This window comes from Urocitellus parryii, chromosome 10 (assembly GCF_045843805.1).
Source record: "Urocitellus parryii isolate mUroPar1 chromosome 10, mUroPar1.hap1, whole genome shotgun sequence".
In the NCBI taxonomy this organism is placed as follows: Eukaryota; Metazoa; Chordata; class Mammalia; order Rodentia; family Sciuridae; genus Urocitellus; species Urocitellus parryii.
The window spans coordinates 115009105-115025919 of NC_135540.1; the positions used below are offsets into that span (position 1 = coordinate 115009105).

Consider the following 16815-nt stretch of genomic DNA (forward strand, 5'->3'; position numbering starts at 1 on the left):
TATTGGTCTTCCTCTTATTTATTTATCTATTTATTTTTAATTGGTGTTTAATAGATATTCATAAAGGTGGAATTCACTGTGGTATATTTATACATGCATATATCATAATATTGACAAAAATTTTTAAACGTTTTATATTTATTAAACAGGTCTAGTCCATCTGTGTTATTGACAGTTTCTTAAAAAAAATCTTAATTTATTTATTTCTATGTGGTGCTGAGGATCAAACCCAGTGTCTCATGCATCCAAGGCAAGCGCTCTACCACTGAGCTACAATCACTTGACACAGTTTTAAAAAATATTTTTGATTCATGATTGGTTGAATGTATGAATGTGGGACCCCCAGATGTGGAGGACTTACTGCATAGATGATCTTAATCCTATGAGTAAATCTGTTTATGAAGTATCTTTTGGTCTTCACACCTCTGAATTTTGAGCTTGCCAACCATAGAATTTTTATGTGTAATATTCTAGTCAGTAAGTTTCTCTGTGTAAATTTCAGAGCACATTTGTGGTGTGATGTTGTTTACAGTATTATAGCCAGAAATGAGTAGTTTGTATTTAAAATGACAGACAAATCTCTTAATTTTTGAACTGTTTTTTTAAAGAAGCAATATGTAAATGTTTAATTTTTTAAAAATAGATATGCCATATAAGCTAAGAAATGAAAATATTAATGTTTTGAAATCACTGTGTTATACTATGTACTACTAAGATCATTGAGTTGAAAAGAAAAAACCAAATAAACAAATGGAGTGTTGATATTGGGTGTTGTTTTCCAAAAAGAATAATCATAATCTTTTCTTCCTAGTAAAACCAGAACAATTTTCAAATGCAAGAAAGAGCTATAGTCCTAATAAGTCAACTAAGTGTGAAAACTCAAAAGAATCTCAGCAACATTCCAAGTCATCAGGAGAATCCTCTTCTCCAAAGGCCAGTTCTAAGTTGGCACTTATGAAAGCAAAAGAAGAGAGTTCCTATAAAGAAACAGAGCCTGTGGCCTCAAAAAGAAAAGACAGTGCCAATGAGTTGAAAGGAGAGAAGAAAACTCCTAAGAAAACCAAAAGTTCTCCAGCTAAAAAAGAGGTATGAACTTTCTGAACAGTATGTATCTCTGCTAGCTGGACTCAGTGGTGCATGCCTGTAATCCCAGCAATTTGGGAAGATATAGCAGGAGGATCACAAGTTCGAGGGCAGCCTCAGCAATTTAGTGAGACCCTAATCAACTTAGCGAGACCCTCTCTCAAAATAAAAATAAAAGGTCTGAGTAATATAGCTCAGTGATAAAGTGCCTCTGGGTTAAATCCCCAGCACCAAAAAAAGTTTATTTTGGGGCTTTGTGTTGATCTGAGTTTGATTGCTTTCAGATTTTATTTTCAACTTCCAATCATTACAGATCTTTTAAGATACTATTTATGGGCGGTGGTGGGTGTAACTCAGTGGTGGAGTGCGTGTATAGCATGTGCCAGGCCCTGAGTTTGATCTCCGGAAGGTACTTTTTATTTTAAACTATTACATAATTATAGTTAAGTTAGCCAGTATTTATTGTTAATATGTATCAGATATTTTGCTAATATGTTGTATATGGTATCATAATATTTACAATAACCCTGTGAAATATTTTCTTTTTTTATTCAAGTTGTAAAGGTGAGGAAATGGCTGAAAGAATTTAAGTAACTATTACATAATTATAGTTAAGTTAGCCAGTATTTATTGTTAATATGTATCAGATATTTTGCTAATATGTTATATATGGTATCATAATATTTACAATAACCCTGTGAAATATTTTCTTTTTTTATTCAAGTTGTAAAGGTGAGGAAATGGCTGAAAGAATTTAAGTAACTTTTATAAGATTAACCACATAGTTAAGTGGCAGAGAACTCAAGACAAAAATAACAGTGCAACATAGTGGCTCCAAACATAGGCTCTGGAGCCAGTTTCCAATCCCAGCCCTAGTACTGAGCAGATTTGTGACCTTGGTCTGGTTGATTCCCCTCTCTATACTTCGAAATAATAATAGTACCTAATGACTCAATCTGTAAAACCACTTAGACTGTGCCTGGGATATAGTAAGTGCTGTGTAAGTTGTAGCTAGTATAATTATAAGAATTTTTGTTTGTATTTTTCCTGAAGTTATTCCTTTTTTGTTCTCGTATGATAGTGTTGAGGTACTGAAATCATTTCCAAAGGAAAAATGGTAAAATAATGAATGCTTTTCAAAAGTTTTATATATATATGAAGCTAATGTTCTTTTTTGAATCTCCAATTTGGAACACTTTAGATTCATAATGAGAAACCATTGTTCCTTCATGCTAGGCACTTATCATTAAAAGCAGAATACTGTCTATTTTAACTGCTCATCATCATTGCTTTTTAGTGCAAAACCATGAAATGGTGATGATTTTGAAATGCTTTTGTTTGTGGGTAGTGCTCATAAATACGCTTAAAGGAGCAATTAACTTTTTGGTCTCAGATTTTTCTTCACTAAATACTTATCTGGTAGATGAATGTTTTTCTTCAGGCACACTAAACATGTTCAGTTTACAGAGGACGTGTATTTTTATGAAATAAAAGGAAATTTTTAACGATATTATTACTTTTTTTTTAACTGTTACTCTTTATGATAGTTTTCAAAGTTAGAAAGAATTCAGAACTTTTACTTAGTAGTTTTGGGAACATCAATGTTTAGTAAATTCAGTTGATCTCAAATAAATCTAACTTTGTAAATGGGTATGCTTCAAAGTTATTTTATAAATTGTTTATATTTCAGATTTTCTCCCCAATGAATTAATGTTATAAATGAATAACATTCCCATGTTGGTATGCATTGGACTCCCTTGTAAAGCTTGTTAAAAATATGGTTTTCAGGGCATGTGGTATGGGCAGATATAGTTTAATAATCAATGTGTGGAGCCATTGTTAAAAAGTAGGGTTAGATTCTATATTGGCTTATTTAACTCATAACCAAACAAGTTTAACTATTTTATTAGTTATATCACTTATTTATATAGAAATGTTTTTTCTATTCTCAAAGGGATTTTGGGTTGCTTATAAGTTAAAAATAATGTAAAATAGGAAGTAGAAAAATCAATAAAGACCATCTAGTAGTGGTTCTTAAATCAGAACCTAGGACCCTCCCCTCCCCTCCCCTGAGGTATACCTATCCTAGCCATTCCCCAGAATATTCTGAGCTATAATAAAATGGTAAGAGCTCTTGAGAGAGCTAGATAGGAGAGGTTAAACACAGAAGGGATAATGGTGGCACACAGAATTTGAGTGTTCTTTGAATTATCCCAAAGGCCATAGGTAAACACGATATCTTCTTGGATTAATAGATTTAATTGTAAAGGAATTTATCTTTCTGTAAATAATCATGGATTTAGCATGGAATAGAATTTAAAATCCACATGAATTTCTAAAATAAAATAGTTTCCATTTCCTTACTTAGAATTGGCAACTTGGCTTATGCCATGGATCTGCCCTGAGGTATGTGCCTTTAGAGAGAGTAGACTGTTTTGAGAAGGGCCGATGCAGGGGTTTGTAAGTCAGGCATCCTGGAGTACTTACATAACTCAAATTGTTATTTTCAGGATAAAACACAGAAGTGTCTTTAATGTTTATTTCTAGATATGTATTTTTAATTTTACATGAATTTTGCATGACTTTATTCAATTTCCTTTTCTGCTCCCCAAAGTCTGTAAGTCCAGAAGATTCTGAAAAGAAACGAAGTAATTATCAAGCTTATCGAAGCTACTTAAATCGAGAAGGTCCCAAAGCTCTGGGCTCCAAAGAAATACCAAAGGTAAGAGTATTGAGCGAGTATGCCACCCCTGCCTTGTGGGTCCATGTGTGCATTCAGTATGCTTACAGTATCAGAGTAAGAATGAAAAATTAAAAATAGAAAACTAAGCCACAACTTTATGAATGAGTGATGTTTTTTCAAATTATGAATCTCTGCCTGATACTTAAATTCCTTTAACTAACAAGTAGCCTGAGAAGGGCTAGGCTCTGAGAATACACTGGTGAGAAGACAAATGCCTTTGCCTTGATGCACTTATAGTTTAAGGGGAAAGATTAAATAGATTATTATTTATTTGTAATTATATGGCTATGATGGAAAAATCCAGGGTTCTCTTAATATAATAGAAGAAGTAGGGCCTGGGTGGGACATGAAGAATACATGGCATTTATTCATGGGGGCTTTAAGAATGAAGGGGATTCACAGGTGTCACGGGGTTGTGATGGCATGGTGACAAGCAAAAGAAAACTGATACTGTTTCAGCAAAGTGACCAAGGAATGAGAGGGACTATATCTTTTGGGGCACCATGTTTCAGGCTTCTGTGTAAGAAAAAGAGTTGTAAGTGGGGACTGACTTGACCAGATTGCATATGTTAAATAGCACTGTGGCTGCTGAGTCTGGGGTGCTGTGGCAAGGCAGGAATAGAAAGGGGAAGATCAGTTAGGAGCTGTGGTAGGAAATGATAGGCCTGTCTGAGGGAGCAGTGAAGGTAGACCTGAAGTGGTTTCAAGGGAAGAGGTAAATCTGCAGGACTTGGTGGTAATTGGAAGAAGGAACTGAGGAAGAGTGAGCATAAGGATGGTCTCCTGGTTATGAGCAACTAGGTGAACACTGGTGCTACTGGAGCAGAGCCAGTTTAGAAAGATGCGGATGAGTTCATTGCTGGTCATGCTATGTTCAGTGTCCGTGCAGAGATGCTGAGTAGGCAAATATGTATGTAGTAATGGAGCTCAGAAGTCAAGACTGGACGTAAACTTGGGCATTATTCGCTTAGGTAATATTTGAAGGGATTAATATTATCTGAGAGTTGAACTGAACGGGAGGAGAAGGGGGCCTTGTCCCCAGTATCTTTGTGAAGTAGAGGGGGGTGAAAATCAAAAGGAGACGAAAAAGAAAAACCACTAACATAAGAGAGAAGTCTCTCAAGGGTGGTATCACAGAAGCAAAGGCAAGAGAGTACTTTTAAAATGATAAGAGTGGCTATTAAGTCTGTCATGTTAAGATTCTAAGAAAAATGAGATGGGAATTTGTCATTTCACCTAGTGACATGAACAGTGGTCCTTGGTGACCCTAGCTAGAGCAGCTACATTGGATTGATAGAGGCAGTGCCTGATGAAAGTGGGCTGAAGAGTGATTGTGGGAGACAAAATGGAGACAGCACATGTAGCTTTGTATACATAACGACAAATGGAGATTAGTAGTTCCCCTAATACAGAGGGGCTGAGGATGGTGCAGCTGTGGGGTGGCAAGGGGAAAGGGGTAAACCTGGAGGGGCTTGTGGATTGTACAGGAAGCTTTAGAAAGATGTTAGTCTAGTGCCCAGGCATGTCACTGAAAGACTAAATAAGTCACTAATTGAGAGGACTTCAGGCAAACTGGTGTCCTTAGGCGACAGTTGGGTTTCAGTGATGGAAAGACTGTGGAGGGAATGTTGGAAAAGAGATTGAGAAGAGGTTTGCTGCTCCTGGAGTAAGGCCTACAGAGGAGTCCTAGAATGGAAGGGCTGGGTAAGGAGGCTGGAAGTGCTGAGGTTGGATAAGCAAAGAGACATTCAGAATCATTGTGGGGGATTGCTTAGGAAATAGCAGATGATTGGGGTTTGAGTTATAGGGGCTTCCCCATGTGGTCTGTTCCAGGGTTATTTTGAATCTGTCAAGAAGGAAGTACCTGTAGTATTGCATTGGCTCATTTCAATCCTAGAACTGTGGGCCTTGAAGGGACCTTGAGATTTTATTAGTCAAACTTTTTCTTTCCAGCCAAATTCATAGCTATTTCTCTTTTGTCTTCTAAGAAATAATCTTTACCTAGATGGGAAGGATTGATCTTGTGGTAGGGTAGTCTTTGAATTTTGAGTAGCTGCTTTTCAAGCCTGTTTTAAGTTTGTGTTGATCTCAGTTCTCTACTCAAAGAGTAATAGTAGCCTGGCATGTTGGCACACGCCTGTAACCCCCATGGCTTGGGATGCTGAGGCAGGAGGATCACAAGTTCAAAGCCAGCCTCAGCAACTTAGCAAGGCTCTAAACAATTTAGTGAGACCTTGTCTTGAAATACAAAATAAAAAAAGGGGGTGGGGATGTGGCTCAGTGATTAAGCACCCCTGGGTTCAATCCCTGGTTAATAACAAAAAGATAAAACAGAGTAATAGTAATTTGGCTTGTCATGTATGATTTTCATTTTGCTTGGTTGTGTAATTTCATTAATCTATTGTTAAAATAAAAGTCTATAACATATATAGACTTATATAGTTGCAAATATGATTATGTCTTCTCCATCCAGCTTCCTTTGGCCAGTGTGCCTTAGATTATCAGATATCTTTCCAATCAAGGAATAATATGATCTTGCCTTTAAGTTCCTGCCAATTGTTGGATTTACTGTCCTAGCAGAGTCAGCAGAGAGAAGGGGAGGTTGCAGCCTCATAAGATTTTCATAATTAACTTTCCCTTTTTAACAATAGCAAGAGTTTTTGTGGGTGGATTGCATTTGGTTGTTTGAAGTTATGCAAGTTGATTAACTAATTGAAATATAAAAGAACAAAATGGAAAATTGCATGAATGGGTAATTTTAATGAGTTTTGCTAAGAGAATTGTTTTTCTTGTAGCTCATTTAAAAAAAATTGAAAAACGTTAGCTACATAAGAATTTCTCAGGATTTAGTTTCAGGTTCTGCTTATTTGCTGTAAATTTCCAGCCAATTTTTCATGCCAAGGTTACTTATGATGTCAAATGAGAAAAATCAGCTTGCTGCATTTTTGATGCCAAATATTTCTTTGGAAAGCTACCATGTAATTTCTTCTCTGTGTGAACATTTTTGGTTTTTAGGGAGCTGAAAATTGCTTGGAAGGCCTTATATTTGTGATCACAGGAGTGCTGGAGTCTATTGAACGAGATGAAGCCAAGTCTTTAATTGAACGTTATGGGGGAAAAGTAACAGGAAATGTCAGCAAGAAAACCAACTACCTTGTCATGGGTCGTGATAGTGGACAGTCCAAGAGTGATAAGGTGGGTCCTGCTGTGCCCCCCGAAGTGTGGGAGCCTGCTTCCTTGGCATGCTCTTGGTGTGACTGTGCATACTAAGTAATGCCTTTATATAGAGAGTTAAATGAGGGAAAATAAAGGAAAAGTAATTTCATTCGTTATTTCTTCTCTGTATAAGTGCTGTTGGCTTTGACCCCAGGCTCTTGTTTTTCCAATTGAAGGCATAGTTCCTGTTTATTTGACTTCCTTAGTGTCTTCTAGTTAATAATAATTTTTTTTTTAAGATAGAGAAACAAATGCAGTTTTCTTTTTTCTTTGGCTCTAAGTATTCCTGTATATGTCGTGATATACTCCATCCTAATTTTTTTTTTTTTTTTTTTTTTTACTGGAATCTCTAAGGGAAGATTGAGGTCTGTTAGGTTGGATTGTGTTTAGCTCCAAGTAAAAGAATATTCAACTCAACTTGTGATTCAGACAAACTGCTGCTTATTTTCCTCACCTGACAATAATCTCAGAGGTCAGCAGTTGGCTCAGCAGCTGGGCAGTGTAGCTAGGGTAGTGCCACCTTCCATTGCCATCTTCCTTTAGTCCTCATGCCTGTTGCCTTGTGATTGCAAGGTAGCTGCATTCAAGGCAGGACAAAGGACACAGGGGCAAGATGTCATAATAGCTGTGAGTGGCCTGACAGGCATCTTCCCAGAAACATCTCCTGAAGAGTTCCACCCAAGTGTCATTGGCAAGAGCTGGCACATGGACATTCAGAGCTCTGATGGAGGTTGGGGAGGAGCAGGAATTCTCTGATTGCCTTAGACCAGACATACTCCATCACTTGGAGATGGACACATTGCAGTTGTGCTAGCAGGGAAGAAGGTGATGGAAGATGAGTATGAGTCAAACATAGGAGAGGGTGTGAAGAACTGGACCTAGATCCAGTTTGCCCTTTTCTGGGAGGAAAGATAAAGCAGTTTACAAAAGTAGTAATGTTAGCTGACTGTGATGGCACACACCTGTAAACCCAACAATTTGGGAGGCTGAGGCAGGAGGATTCCAAGTTCTAAACCAGCCTTAGCAATTTAGTGAGAACCTGTCTCCAAAAAATAAAAAATAAAATAAATAATAATAATAATGTGATACTTCAGCTGTTAGCATATCACTCTTAGGGAGTTTATCTATCATTTTCTACCCCCAACCCCCTTCTTTCTTTTTGGTACTGGGGATTGAATCCAGGGATGCTTAACCAATGAACCACATCCCCAGCTCTTTTTTTTTTTTTTTTAACTTTGTTTATTTAATTTATTTACGTGGTGCTGAGAATCAAACCCAGTGCCTTACACATGCTAGGCAAGCGTTCTACCACTGAGCCACAACCCCAGCGCCCCCAGCTCTTTTTAAATGTTTTATTAGAGAGTTGCTAAGTACCTCACTAAATTCCTGAGACTGGCTTTGAACTCATGATCCTCCTGCTTCAGCCTCTAGGAGCTGCTGGGATTATAGCCATGAGCCACCGTGCTTGGTATTTTTTCTTTCTTTTTAACGGTGCTTTTTCAGTGAATGTTTTTGCTTTTTAAAAAATTCCATTGTTGCTGGGTGCAGTGGCACATACCTGTAATCTCAATGGCACAGGAGGCTGAGGCAGGAGGATCACAAGTTTGAGGCCAGCCTTAACAATTTAGCATGACCTTAAGCAACTTAGACCCTGCTGCCAAGGTTTCGGCTTGGCACAGAATCACGAGCCACCACACACCTTGTAGATTCAAACAGCAATTCTTTATTCCCGAACTCACACCACCTCCACACAGGTTCAGGGGCAATCAAAAATCTCTCCGTCCAATCTACCTACTCCATGAGGCTTTTTCCAAATCCCATTTGAATCTCACGAGAACTCAACAGGGAACAAGCAGCAGGAACACCCTAATCCCAGCAGCAATAATCTTCAACCTCCAACTTCCCTAAAACCCCTATTGTCTTAAACCAGGAACGCCTTAAAACCAAATTATCTTAAACCCGGATACTTCCTAAAACCTGGATCCACCCTGGTCATTGAGCAGGGTTACCTTTCTCAAACACACATGCAAGGTCACAGCAAATTTCCAAGGCAAGTCCATTTAACATGGGATACGCTGGCAAGGAAATATCGATGCGTCATTCCTACTTGGCAATGGCCCTCAGCACCCTGCCTCAAAATAAAAATTAAAGAAGAATTGGGGTACTCAGTACTTCTGGTTTAACCCCTAGTACCACCCCCTGAAAAAAAAAAATTTAGTGTTACCTAATTTACAAATAGGCCTTGGAATCTTTTTTTTTTCCCTCTTATAAAAATGAATGGTTAGAGTGCAGTTTTGATGATTCTCATTTTTTAAAAAAAAATTTATTCTAATTTGTTATATATGACAGCAGAATGTATTACAATTCATATTACACATATTACAATAGAGCACAATTTTTCATCTCTGATTGTATACAGAGTATATTCACACCATTCATGGCTTCATACATGTTCTTAGGGTAATGATGTCCATCTCATTCCCTGTCTTTTCTACCCCCTTGCCCCCTCCCTTCTTCTCCCATCCCTCTGTCCTATCTAGAATTCGTCTAATCCTCCTATGCTCCCCCTCCCAACCCCACTATGAATCAGCCTCCTTATATCAGAGAAAACATTTGGCATTTGGTTTTTTGGGATTGGCTAACTTCACTTAGCAGTGATGATTTTCTTTTCTTTTTTTTTTTTTTTCTAATTTTTTTTTTAGTTGTCAATGGACCTTTATTTTACTTATTGATCCATGTTGCTGAGAATCAAACCCAATGCCTCATACATGCTAGGCAAGCGCTCTGCCACTGAGCCACAACCCCAGCCCCTGATGATTCTCATTTTTAATCAACAGGCAGCAGCCTTGGGGACAAAAATTATTGATGAAGATGGACTGTTGAATTTGATTCGAACTATGCCAGGCAAGAAGTCTAAATATGAAATAGCAGTTGAAGCTGAGGTTTGTATAAATGAACTTGGTTTATTTAAGTCAAAATGTAGAAACATTTTCTATTTCATGCAGACATATCTTATGTGGATACCGGTTCATTGGCTAGAAGATTAACTGTTCCTTTTACCACAAATGAACTTAACCTTATTTCCTTTTGACTTGGAGGACTCTCTTCAGGTTGTCTTCTATGGTGTATTTCCTTGGCTTTCTCAAAAGAATATGTAGAGAAAGGGAGGCATAGAGAGGGTAGTGTATTACACGTATCGACTTGTTAAACTTTCCTCGTATCTCACATTCTTGTGTCGACTTTACAGCAGAAATTACTGCTTAGGAGTTCTTTAAAGGATATGTTCTGGGCATTAGCATGATTAGTGCTTAGTCTGAACTATTAGGGCTTTTTCTGTTGAGACAGAAACTCAGCTTGTCTTGGTTTCAGCAAAAAAACAAAAAATGTAGTCAATTAAGCTAAACTAAGAGCCGAGTGGGTCTTGAGTAGGAACTCAGGGTCCAGTGCTTTCAGAACCCTTTGATTTTCTGTCTCTGCTTCTTTTAGTGTTACCCTCATTCATTCCAACATTATATAGCTGCTTTTCTCAAAGCAGGACACAGGAGTTCTAGCATCCTGAGATTAACAACTCCAGCACTGTCACCAATGTGGCAAGATGATCCACCCAGTTTATGACAGTTAGAAAAATCTGAGGGGATGATTTGTATTGTGTAACTGTAGTAAAGTTGTTAAAAACAGGAAGTTAACATTGTTTTGGAGAATCTTTCAGTTTTGGTTTCTTTGATGTTTTCCGTTAATTAGATTGAGTTTAATTGTTTTGGCAGGATTTTCCCAGGAGTGGTATGATATGTACATGATTCCTAGTGTATGACATGTATATAATGCAGGCATGACTTGTTCAGTTAGTTGGTTGACATGGTGCCTACCTGGTTCTGCACTAGTAGAAAAACTGTTTTCCCCTCTGTAATTGATAACTATCTGAGGTAGATACTTGAAGATGATGCTAAATGTTCTATTTCTCCTTAAATATTTGTCCATGAGTTTTAGCAGGCATTGATGAAGACACTTAACTATTTTAGAAATTATGATATTATGTACATACCATAATTCACCCTTTTAAAGTGTGTAAGTCAAGTGTTTTTAGTATAGTCACACAAAGTGTGCAAACTTCACCACTGCCTATTCCAGAACATTGTCATTACTCCAAAATGAGATCTGAAACTCAGTTGCAGTCACTCATCATACCCACCACTGCAGTTACTAATCTACTTTCTGTCTCTATGGACTTGCCTATTCTGGACATTTCATGAAAACGGAATCATACAACATGTTGACCTTTTACTTAGCATAATGGTTTCAATGTTCACCTATGTTGTAGCATATATTAGTACTTTACTCCTTTTTATGGGTGAATAATGTTCTTCTGTGTGGATATGGATTACATTTGTTTATTTGGTTATCAGTTGATGGACATTTGAGTTGTTTCCATTTTTTGGCTATATTATATATGTCATTTAATATAATGTTGCTGTAAACATTTAAGTACAAATTTTGGTGGAGCATTAGCTTTTAACTAGTCAGGAAACTTTAAAAACAAAAATCTTTTAAATCATTACTCTTTTTTCAAAGTGAAATTGGGTGGAGTTCTTATTACTTAACAGCATGTTCTTAGTTTTAGTATGTTTGTTGTTAATTTAAAAAATATATTTTTAGTTGTAGATGGGCATGGCACCTTTATTTTATTTACATATTTTTATGTGGTGCTGAGGATTGAATCCATTGCCTTACACGTGGTAGGCAAGCATTCTACCACTGAGTCACGACCGCAGCCCTGTTGTTAATTTTTATAAAGTTTGAAAAGTGGTGATTTCCACAAACCACAGGGTCCATCATTAAAAGACCAACCCAGATTGAGTAACTCAATGATCGAGTAACCTGGGTATCTCAGGTTGCTCTTGAGTACATTTTGCAGCATTGAAATTTTCTGTGTCTCATCAGGTTTCTTTTTCTCTAATTTTTCTGCTTTTTAAGATGAAGAAAGAAAAATCCAAATTGGAGAGAACACCCCAAAAAAATAATCAAGGAAAAAGAAAAAGTAGTCCAACCAAGAAGGAATCAGAATCTAAAAGGAACAAGCTAACTCCTAAAAGGGACAGTTCTATAAAGGCAATAAAAAAGGAGACACAGGAAACAAACGTGCCTCGGAAAGCCCTGAACTTTAAGGAGCAGGTGGCCCAGGACACACAGGGTGACAGTAAGACTAGGGATTTGGCTGACAGCGGTGAAAGCAAAGTGGAAAATTTGCTCTGGGTAGATAAATACAAGCCAACTTCACTCAAGACTATAATTGGACAGCAAGGTGACCAGAGTTGTGCCAATAAACTGCTACGCTGGCTCCGAAACTGGCACAAGAGTTCTCCTGAAGAGAAGAAACATGGTGATTTCACAACTTCACTCATTTTGTGTGTCTGTCAGCATGTAATTGCTCAGTCGCACACATATGCAAAAGGTTAATGGTTGGTTCATTCATCTGTCACCAAGCTCTTATTGAGTATTGCTCTGAGCCTAGGTGCTCTACTAGACCCTTGTGGTGCTGTTGTGAACAAAGCTCCTCAGGAGCTCACAGGTGGTAGGGGAGACATATGAACCAGCCATTAAAATGCATTGTGCCAAGTACTGTTAGAGGGGTAAGTACAGGGTGCTTCTGGGGTGGAAGTGTGGGGTCAGGGATGAAGATGTGTGCTCCCATCCTGCAGGAATGGATGGCTATGCTAAGGCTTGGAATCCAAGTAGGAGATAGCCAGGTAAAGGGATGGGTGGATTTGGGGTGGGAAAGAGAGAAGAGTGCCCAGAGCTGTAGGGTGAAAGGTGTGAATAAGGCATGCACACAGAGTAGGCATCCTAAAATCCCAGCAGTGTGTGATTTGCTTTTGGTAAGCTTGATAGACGTGTACTTCAGTAGTTTCTATCCTTGTTTACCAAGTAATTGTCATGAAAATGAAAAGTCAAAATATATGTTAATGTCTAAAGTATTTTTGGAACTGAGGTTTCAGATCATGATATTGGTAGTGTTTTCTTAAGTTTCAGCCATAGCCCTAGAAGATAGTTCGTGAAAAGTAAGAAGACAAACTTTAGGAGCAGTATAGCAAATTCCTCAAGTGGTAACTGAGTCATTAATATCTGCATGGCTGCCTGACATTGAAAGCAATGCCAGTTTACTTTATTCATAACCGTTAAATAATGTAATTCTAATGACATAGTTTAAGATTTAGTTAAATTTTTATTTTCTCTTCCTGAAACTGTATAAAACCTACCTTAAAAGGGGAACAAGTATTTTGTATGCCTGGAGAAGACTTTAAGACTACAAATGAACTGTAATCTCTTTTTCTGTGTCCATGGATAGCAGGTGCAATAATTTCTCTGTTATTGAGTATCCATTGGGTCTCTGTATGTTCCAGCACTCATGTAGTAAGGGCAGGAAGGAAGTTCTAGCTTTGAGCTGTGCAAGATAGTTGTAGACTTAGCATCTTTAACTTGTTATTTCTCCTTGTGCTCCTATAACTGATTCTGGTTGTTAGCATTTATTGAGGCAGACCCGAGTCTGTGCTTAGCACTTTGATCCTCGCACCACAGTATCAGCTACTTCACTGTTATTAATCTTGATTTTACAAAGCAGAAGACAGACATGGAGGGGTTCAGTCTTGACTCAAGTTCTCCCAGCTGGAGATGGGCGGAGTCAGGCCTGTGCTTTTGTAGAAAAGGAAACCTATAAAACTATTGTTTCACGTCAGAGTTTGAAAGCAAATTAGTTTTGTTCTACAAATTTAGAACACATAACCTATTCCTGCCATTCCTGAATCTCTGTTGGGTGCCCCAGGTAACACTCTGAAACTTTTTTTCCTCTGGCAGCAAAGTTTGGTAAATTTGCCGGTAAAGACGATGGCTCTAGTTTTAAAGCAGCATTACTCTCAGGCCCTCCTGGTGTTGGCAAAACCACCACAGCTTCTTTGGTGTGTCAGGTGGGTACACTGTCACTGTGGTCGGAAATAACCTCCTGTATCAGACAAATGCTAGTGTATAAGAGGTGTGTATAAACATGCGATGTATATTTTTCTAAAATCCAACTTTTAAAATCTGTTTTGGTTCTGGTGATATTTGTTATTTTCATCCTTTTTGAGGTAAATACACTAGTGCCCCTTATCTGTGGGTGATACATCCCAAACCCCCAGGTGGATGCCTAAAGCCACACAGATGGTACCATATCCTACATATACTGTTTTTCCCTATATGCCCTACAACTTGCCACATAATACCATTGCCATGCAATCTGTCCTCCAAGTTTTGTACCATGTTACCTTCTTTGCATCACTACTGTTGTTCTTTGGGCCATTATTAAGTAAAATAAGAGTTATTTGAACACAAGCACTGCCATACTGTTATACTTGATCTAATAAACAGGGCAGTTGCTAAGTGACTAATGGGCGGATAGTGTATACAGAATGGATATTCTGGACAAAGGGCTGAGTCACATCCTGGCAGGATAGAGCAAGACAGCCCGAGCATTCAACATGCTACTCAGAATGGCATGCAATTTAAAACTTAAGAATTGTTTATTTCTGGAATTTTCCATTTAATATTTTCAGATTATGGTTGATTAACTGAAATCTCAAAAAGTAAAAAACTGTGGATAAGGGGGGAACTAATAAGTAAAATTTACCTTTGAGCCAGTCATTGTGCTGTTATTAAAGCACTTGGGTACATTATCTTAGATACAGGTTGAACATTCCTAATATGCATATCTGAAATTGAAAATGCTCTGAAACTCCAAAACTTTTTGAGCATTGCTGAGACACTCAAAAAGTTACAGATTTTGGAAAATTTGTGGATTCCAGGTTCTCAGGTTAAGCATGTTCATCCAGTAAAATCTATGTTAATATTCCCAAATCTGAAAAACCCTGAAACCTGAAACACTTCTGGTCCCAAGCATTTCAGACAAGGGGTACTTAACCTGTAATGTAAATAGCTGTTACAGACCCTGAAAGATACAAATAACTCATATACTTTTGTAACTATTCTTTGTATTCAGTGTATGTCCTTTTATTAACCTCATGTGACAGGTAAAACACATGGGGGCACAATCTGAACCTGGGTGGTCTGACTCGGGTTCCTGCTCTTTCTTGTGTCTATTACTGCTAACTCTCTAGACAGTGAGAGGCACTAGACTAGAATATATCAGAGTTCTTGTGTTATCAGAGTAATAAGGGATTATAAGTTTATTGCTGGGTTCCCAGTCCTTTGCCACATAAGCTGGTAACTTATTTTGGTCTTTGTTGTATGGATCAAAACCTAAAATTTAAATATAAGTGCTTATATATTTTTCACTGTATTTTTTAAAAAAAGCAAAGCAATTTTTTTTCCCTGATATCTACATTTATGAGCACTATTTTTTTCTCCCTTGGTATCATTCCTTTTTTGTTTATAATGAAGAATAAGGCATTTTTAAAGCTAATCAGTTTTGGAAAATATCAGAATAACTTGAATTTTCCTGATTAAAGAGGAAAATTGTATTTTGGGACAGTTTGGCAAAGAATGACTTAATTTCTAATTTTATAATTTATCCTAGGCAAGAATTTTTTTGGTATTTTATAATAGATTAATTCTTTATCTGCTATTGAATTCTTGGGATTTTTATATTTAAAATTTTAGGGCTCTAAGAAGCAAACTTTATAAAATTGTTTGTTTAAATATATTCTTCCAGATTAGTGATTTAGTAGCTGAGGCCTTAAGATTGAACTTTCATGTGTTTATATATATAGGTGTGCTGTCTATATGTGATATTTTAAAAAATGACTAATATTTTGAGACAGTTAAAATCATTGTCTTTTGTGATTATACTTTGTATTTTTACCCATGGTTCCTTATGTGATTTTTGCATTCTTTTCTTAATGAACTTTTCCCTTTTGTTTGTGGGAAATAAATTAATTTGCATTGTGATAGTAATGATGTCTGATATTTGGATTAGGAATTGGGATATAGCTACGTGGAACTAAATGCAAGTGACACTCGGAGTAAGAACAGTTTGAAGGCACTTGTTGCTGAATCACTGAATAACACCAGCATCAAAGGCTTTTATTCAAGTATGTGGCTTTTTGAACTGTTATTGTTCTATAAGAAAAATAAGTTGATTTTACTGTTTTGTAACCAGTATTGAGTACTGCTGTGTAGCAGGCACCCTGCTGAATCTTGGGGCTATCAAGAAAGAAAGTCCTCTGGCATAACCCTTATAGCATAATGGTTACCCTGCTTTAGGCTTTGAGGTTTCTGAGACTATGGTAAAATTTTTGCATTTTCATATGATTTTAGAAGATTCACAGGAAAATAAATATAATTCCATGTGATGAATGAGGTAATAAGGCCTGCAGATGAGGAATGATTGTGTTTGGGGTTCTGGCTAAGCTAGCAAGCTGGGAAAGGATGGTATTTATTAGAAAGGCCTTGAAGAAAGAGAGATCTATTTGGAGGTAGAAAATGTCATCTCAGGCAAAAATAGTAGAAAAGAAGAAAAAACACAGTGTGGAAGTAAGTGTTCACTGTGTTTTAGGCTGTGGCTGGTGGTCCTGAACAGCCAGAGTTCACGGGGAGAATTAAAATGCCAAATTAAGGACTCAACTGACTGTTGAGAGCCGGAGGTGTACTGCTGCTCACCTGCATTCTTGGTGTTTTCAGTGGCAGAAAATCTTTCTTTAATGAAGTTGCTCAGGAAATGTCACTTATGGCTGGTGGGAGAGTTGCCTGGCTGTGTTTCTCAGAGTTTAATTATACACACCTCTAAC

General features: G+C 37.4%; 1 protein-coding gene across 3 annotated transcripts in view; it reads left to right on the plus strand.

Annotated features, from left to right (window-relative positions):
- Rfc1 (replication factor C subunit 1) overlaps positions 1-16815 on the plus strand; it is a 108910-nt gene that overhangs the window by 41019 nt on the left and 51076 nt on the right. For all 3 annotated transcript variants that reach the window (XR_003300626.2, XM_077803521.1, XM_026387384.2), the window contains 7 exons: positions 812-1086; positions 3698-3805; positions 6842-7021; positions 9880-9984; positions 12014-12419; positions 13892-14001; positions 16005-16119. Coding sequence is in view for 2 of the 3 variants with exons in the window: in XM_077803521.1 (XP_077659647.1) it covers positions 812-1086; positions 3698-3805; positions 6842-7021; positions 9880-9984; positions 12014-12419; positions 13892-14001; positions 16005-16119 (1299 nt within the window). In the remaining variant the exon portion in view is untranslated. The remainder of the gene's footprint in view (positions 1-811; positions 1087-3697; positions 3806-6841; positions 7022-9879; positions 9985-12013; positions 12420-13891; positions 14002-16004; positions 16120-16815) is intronic.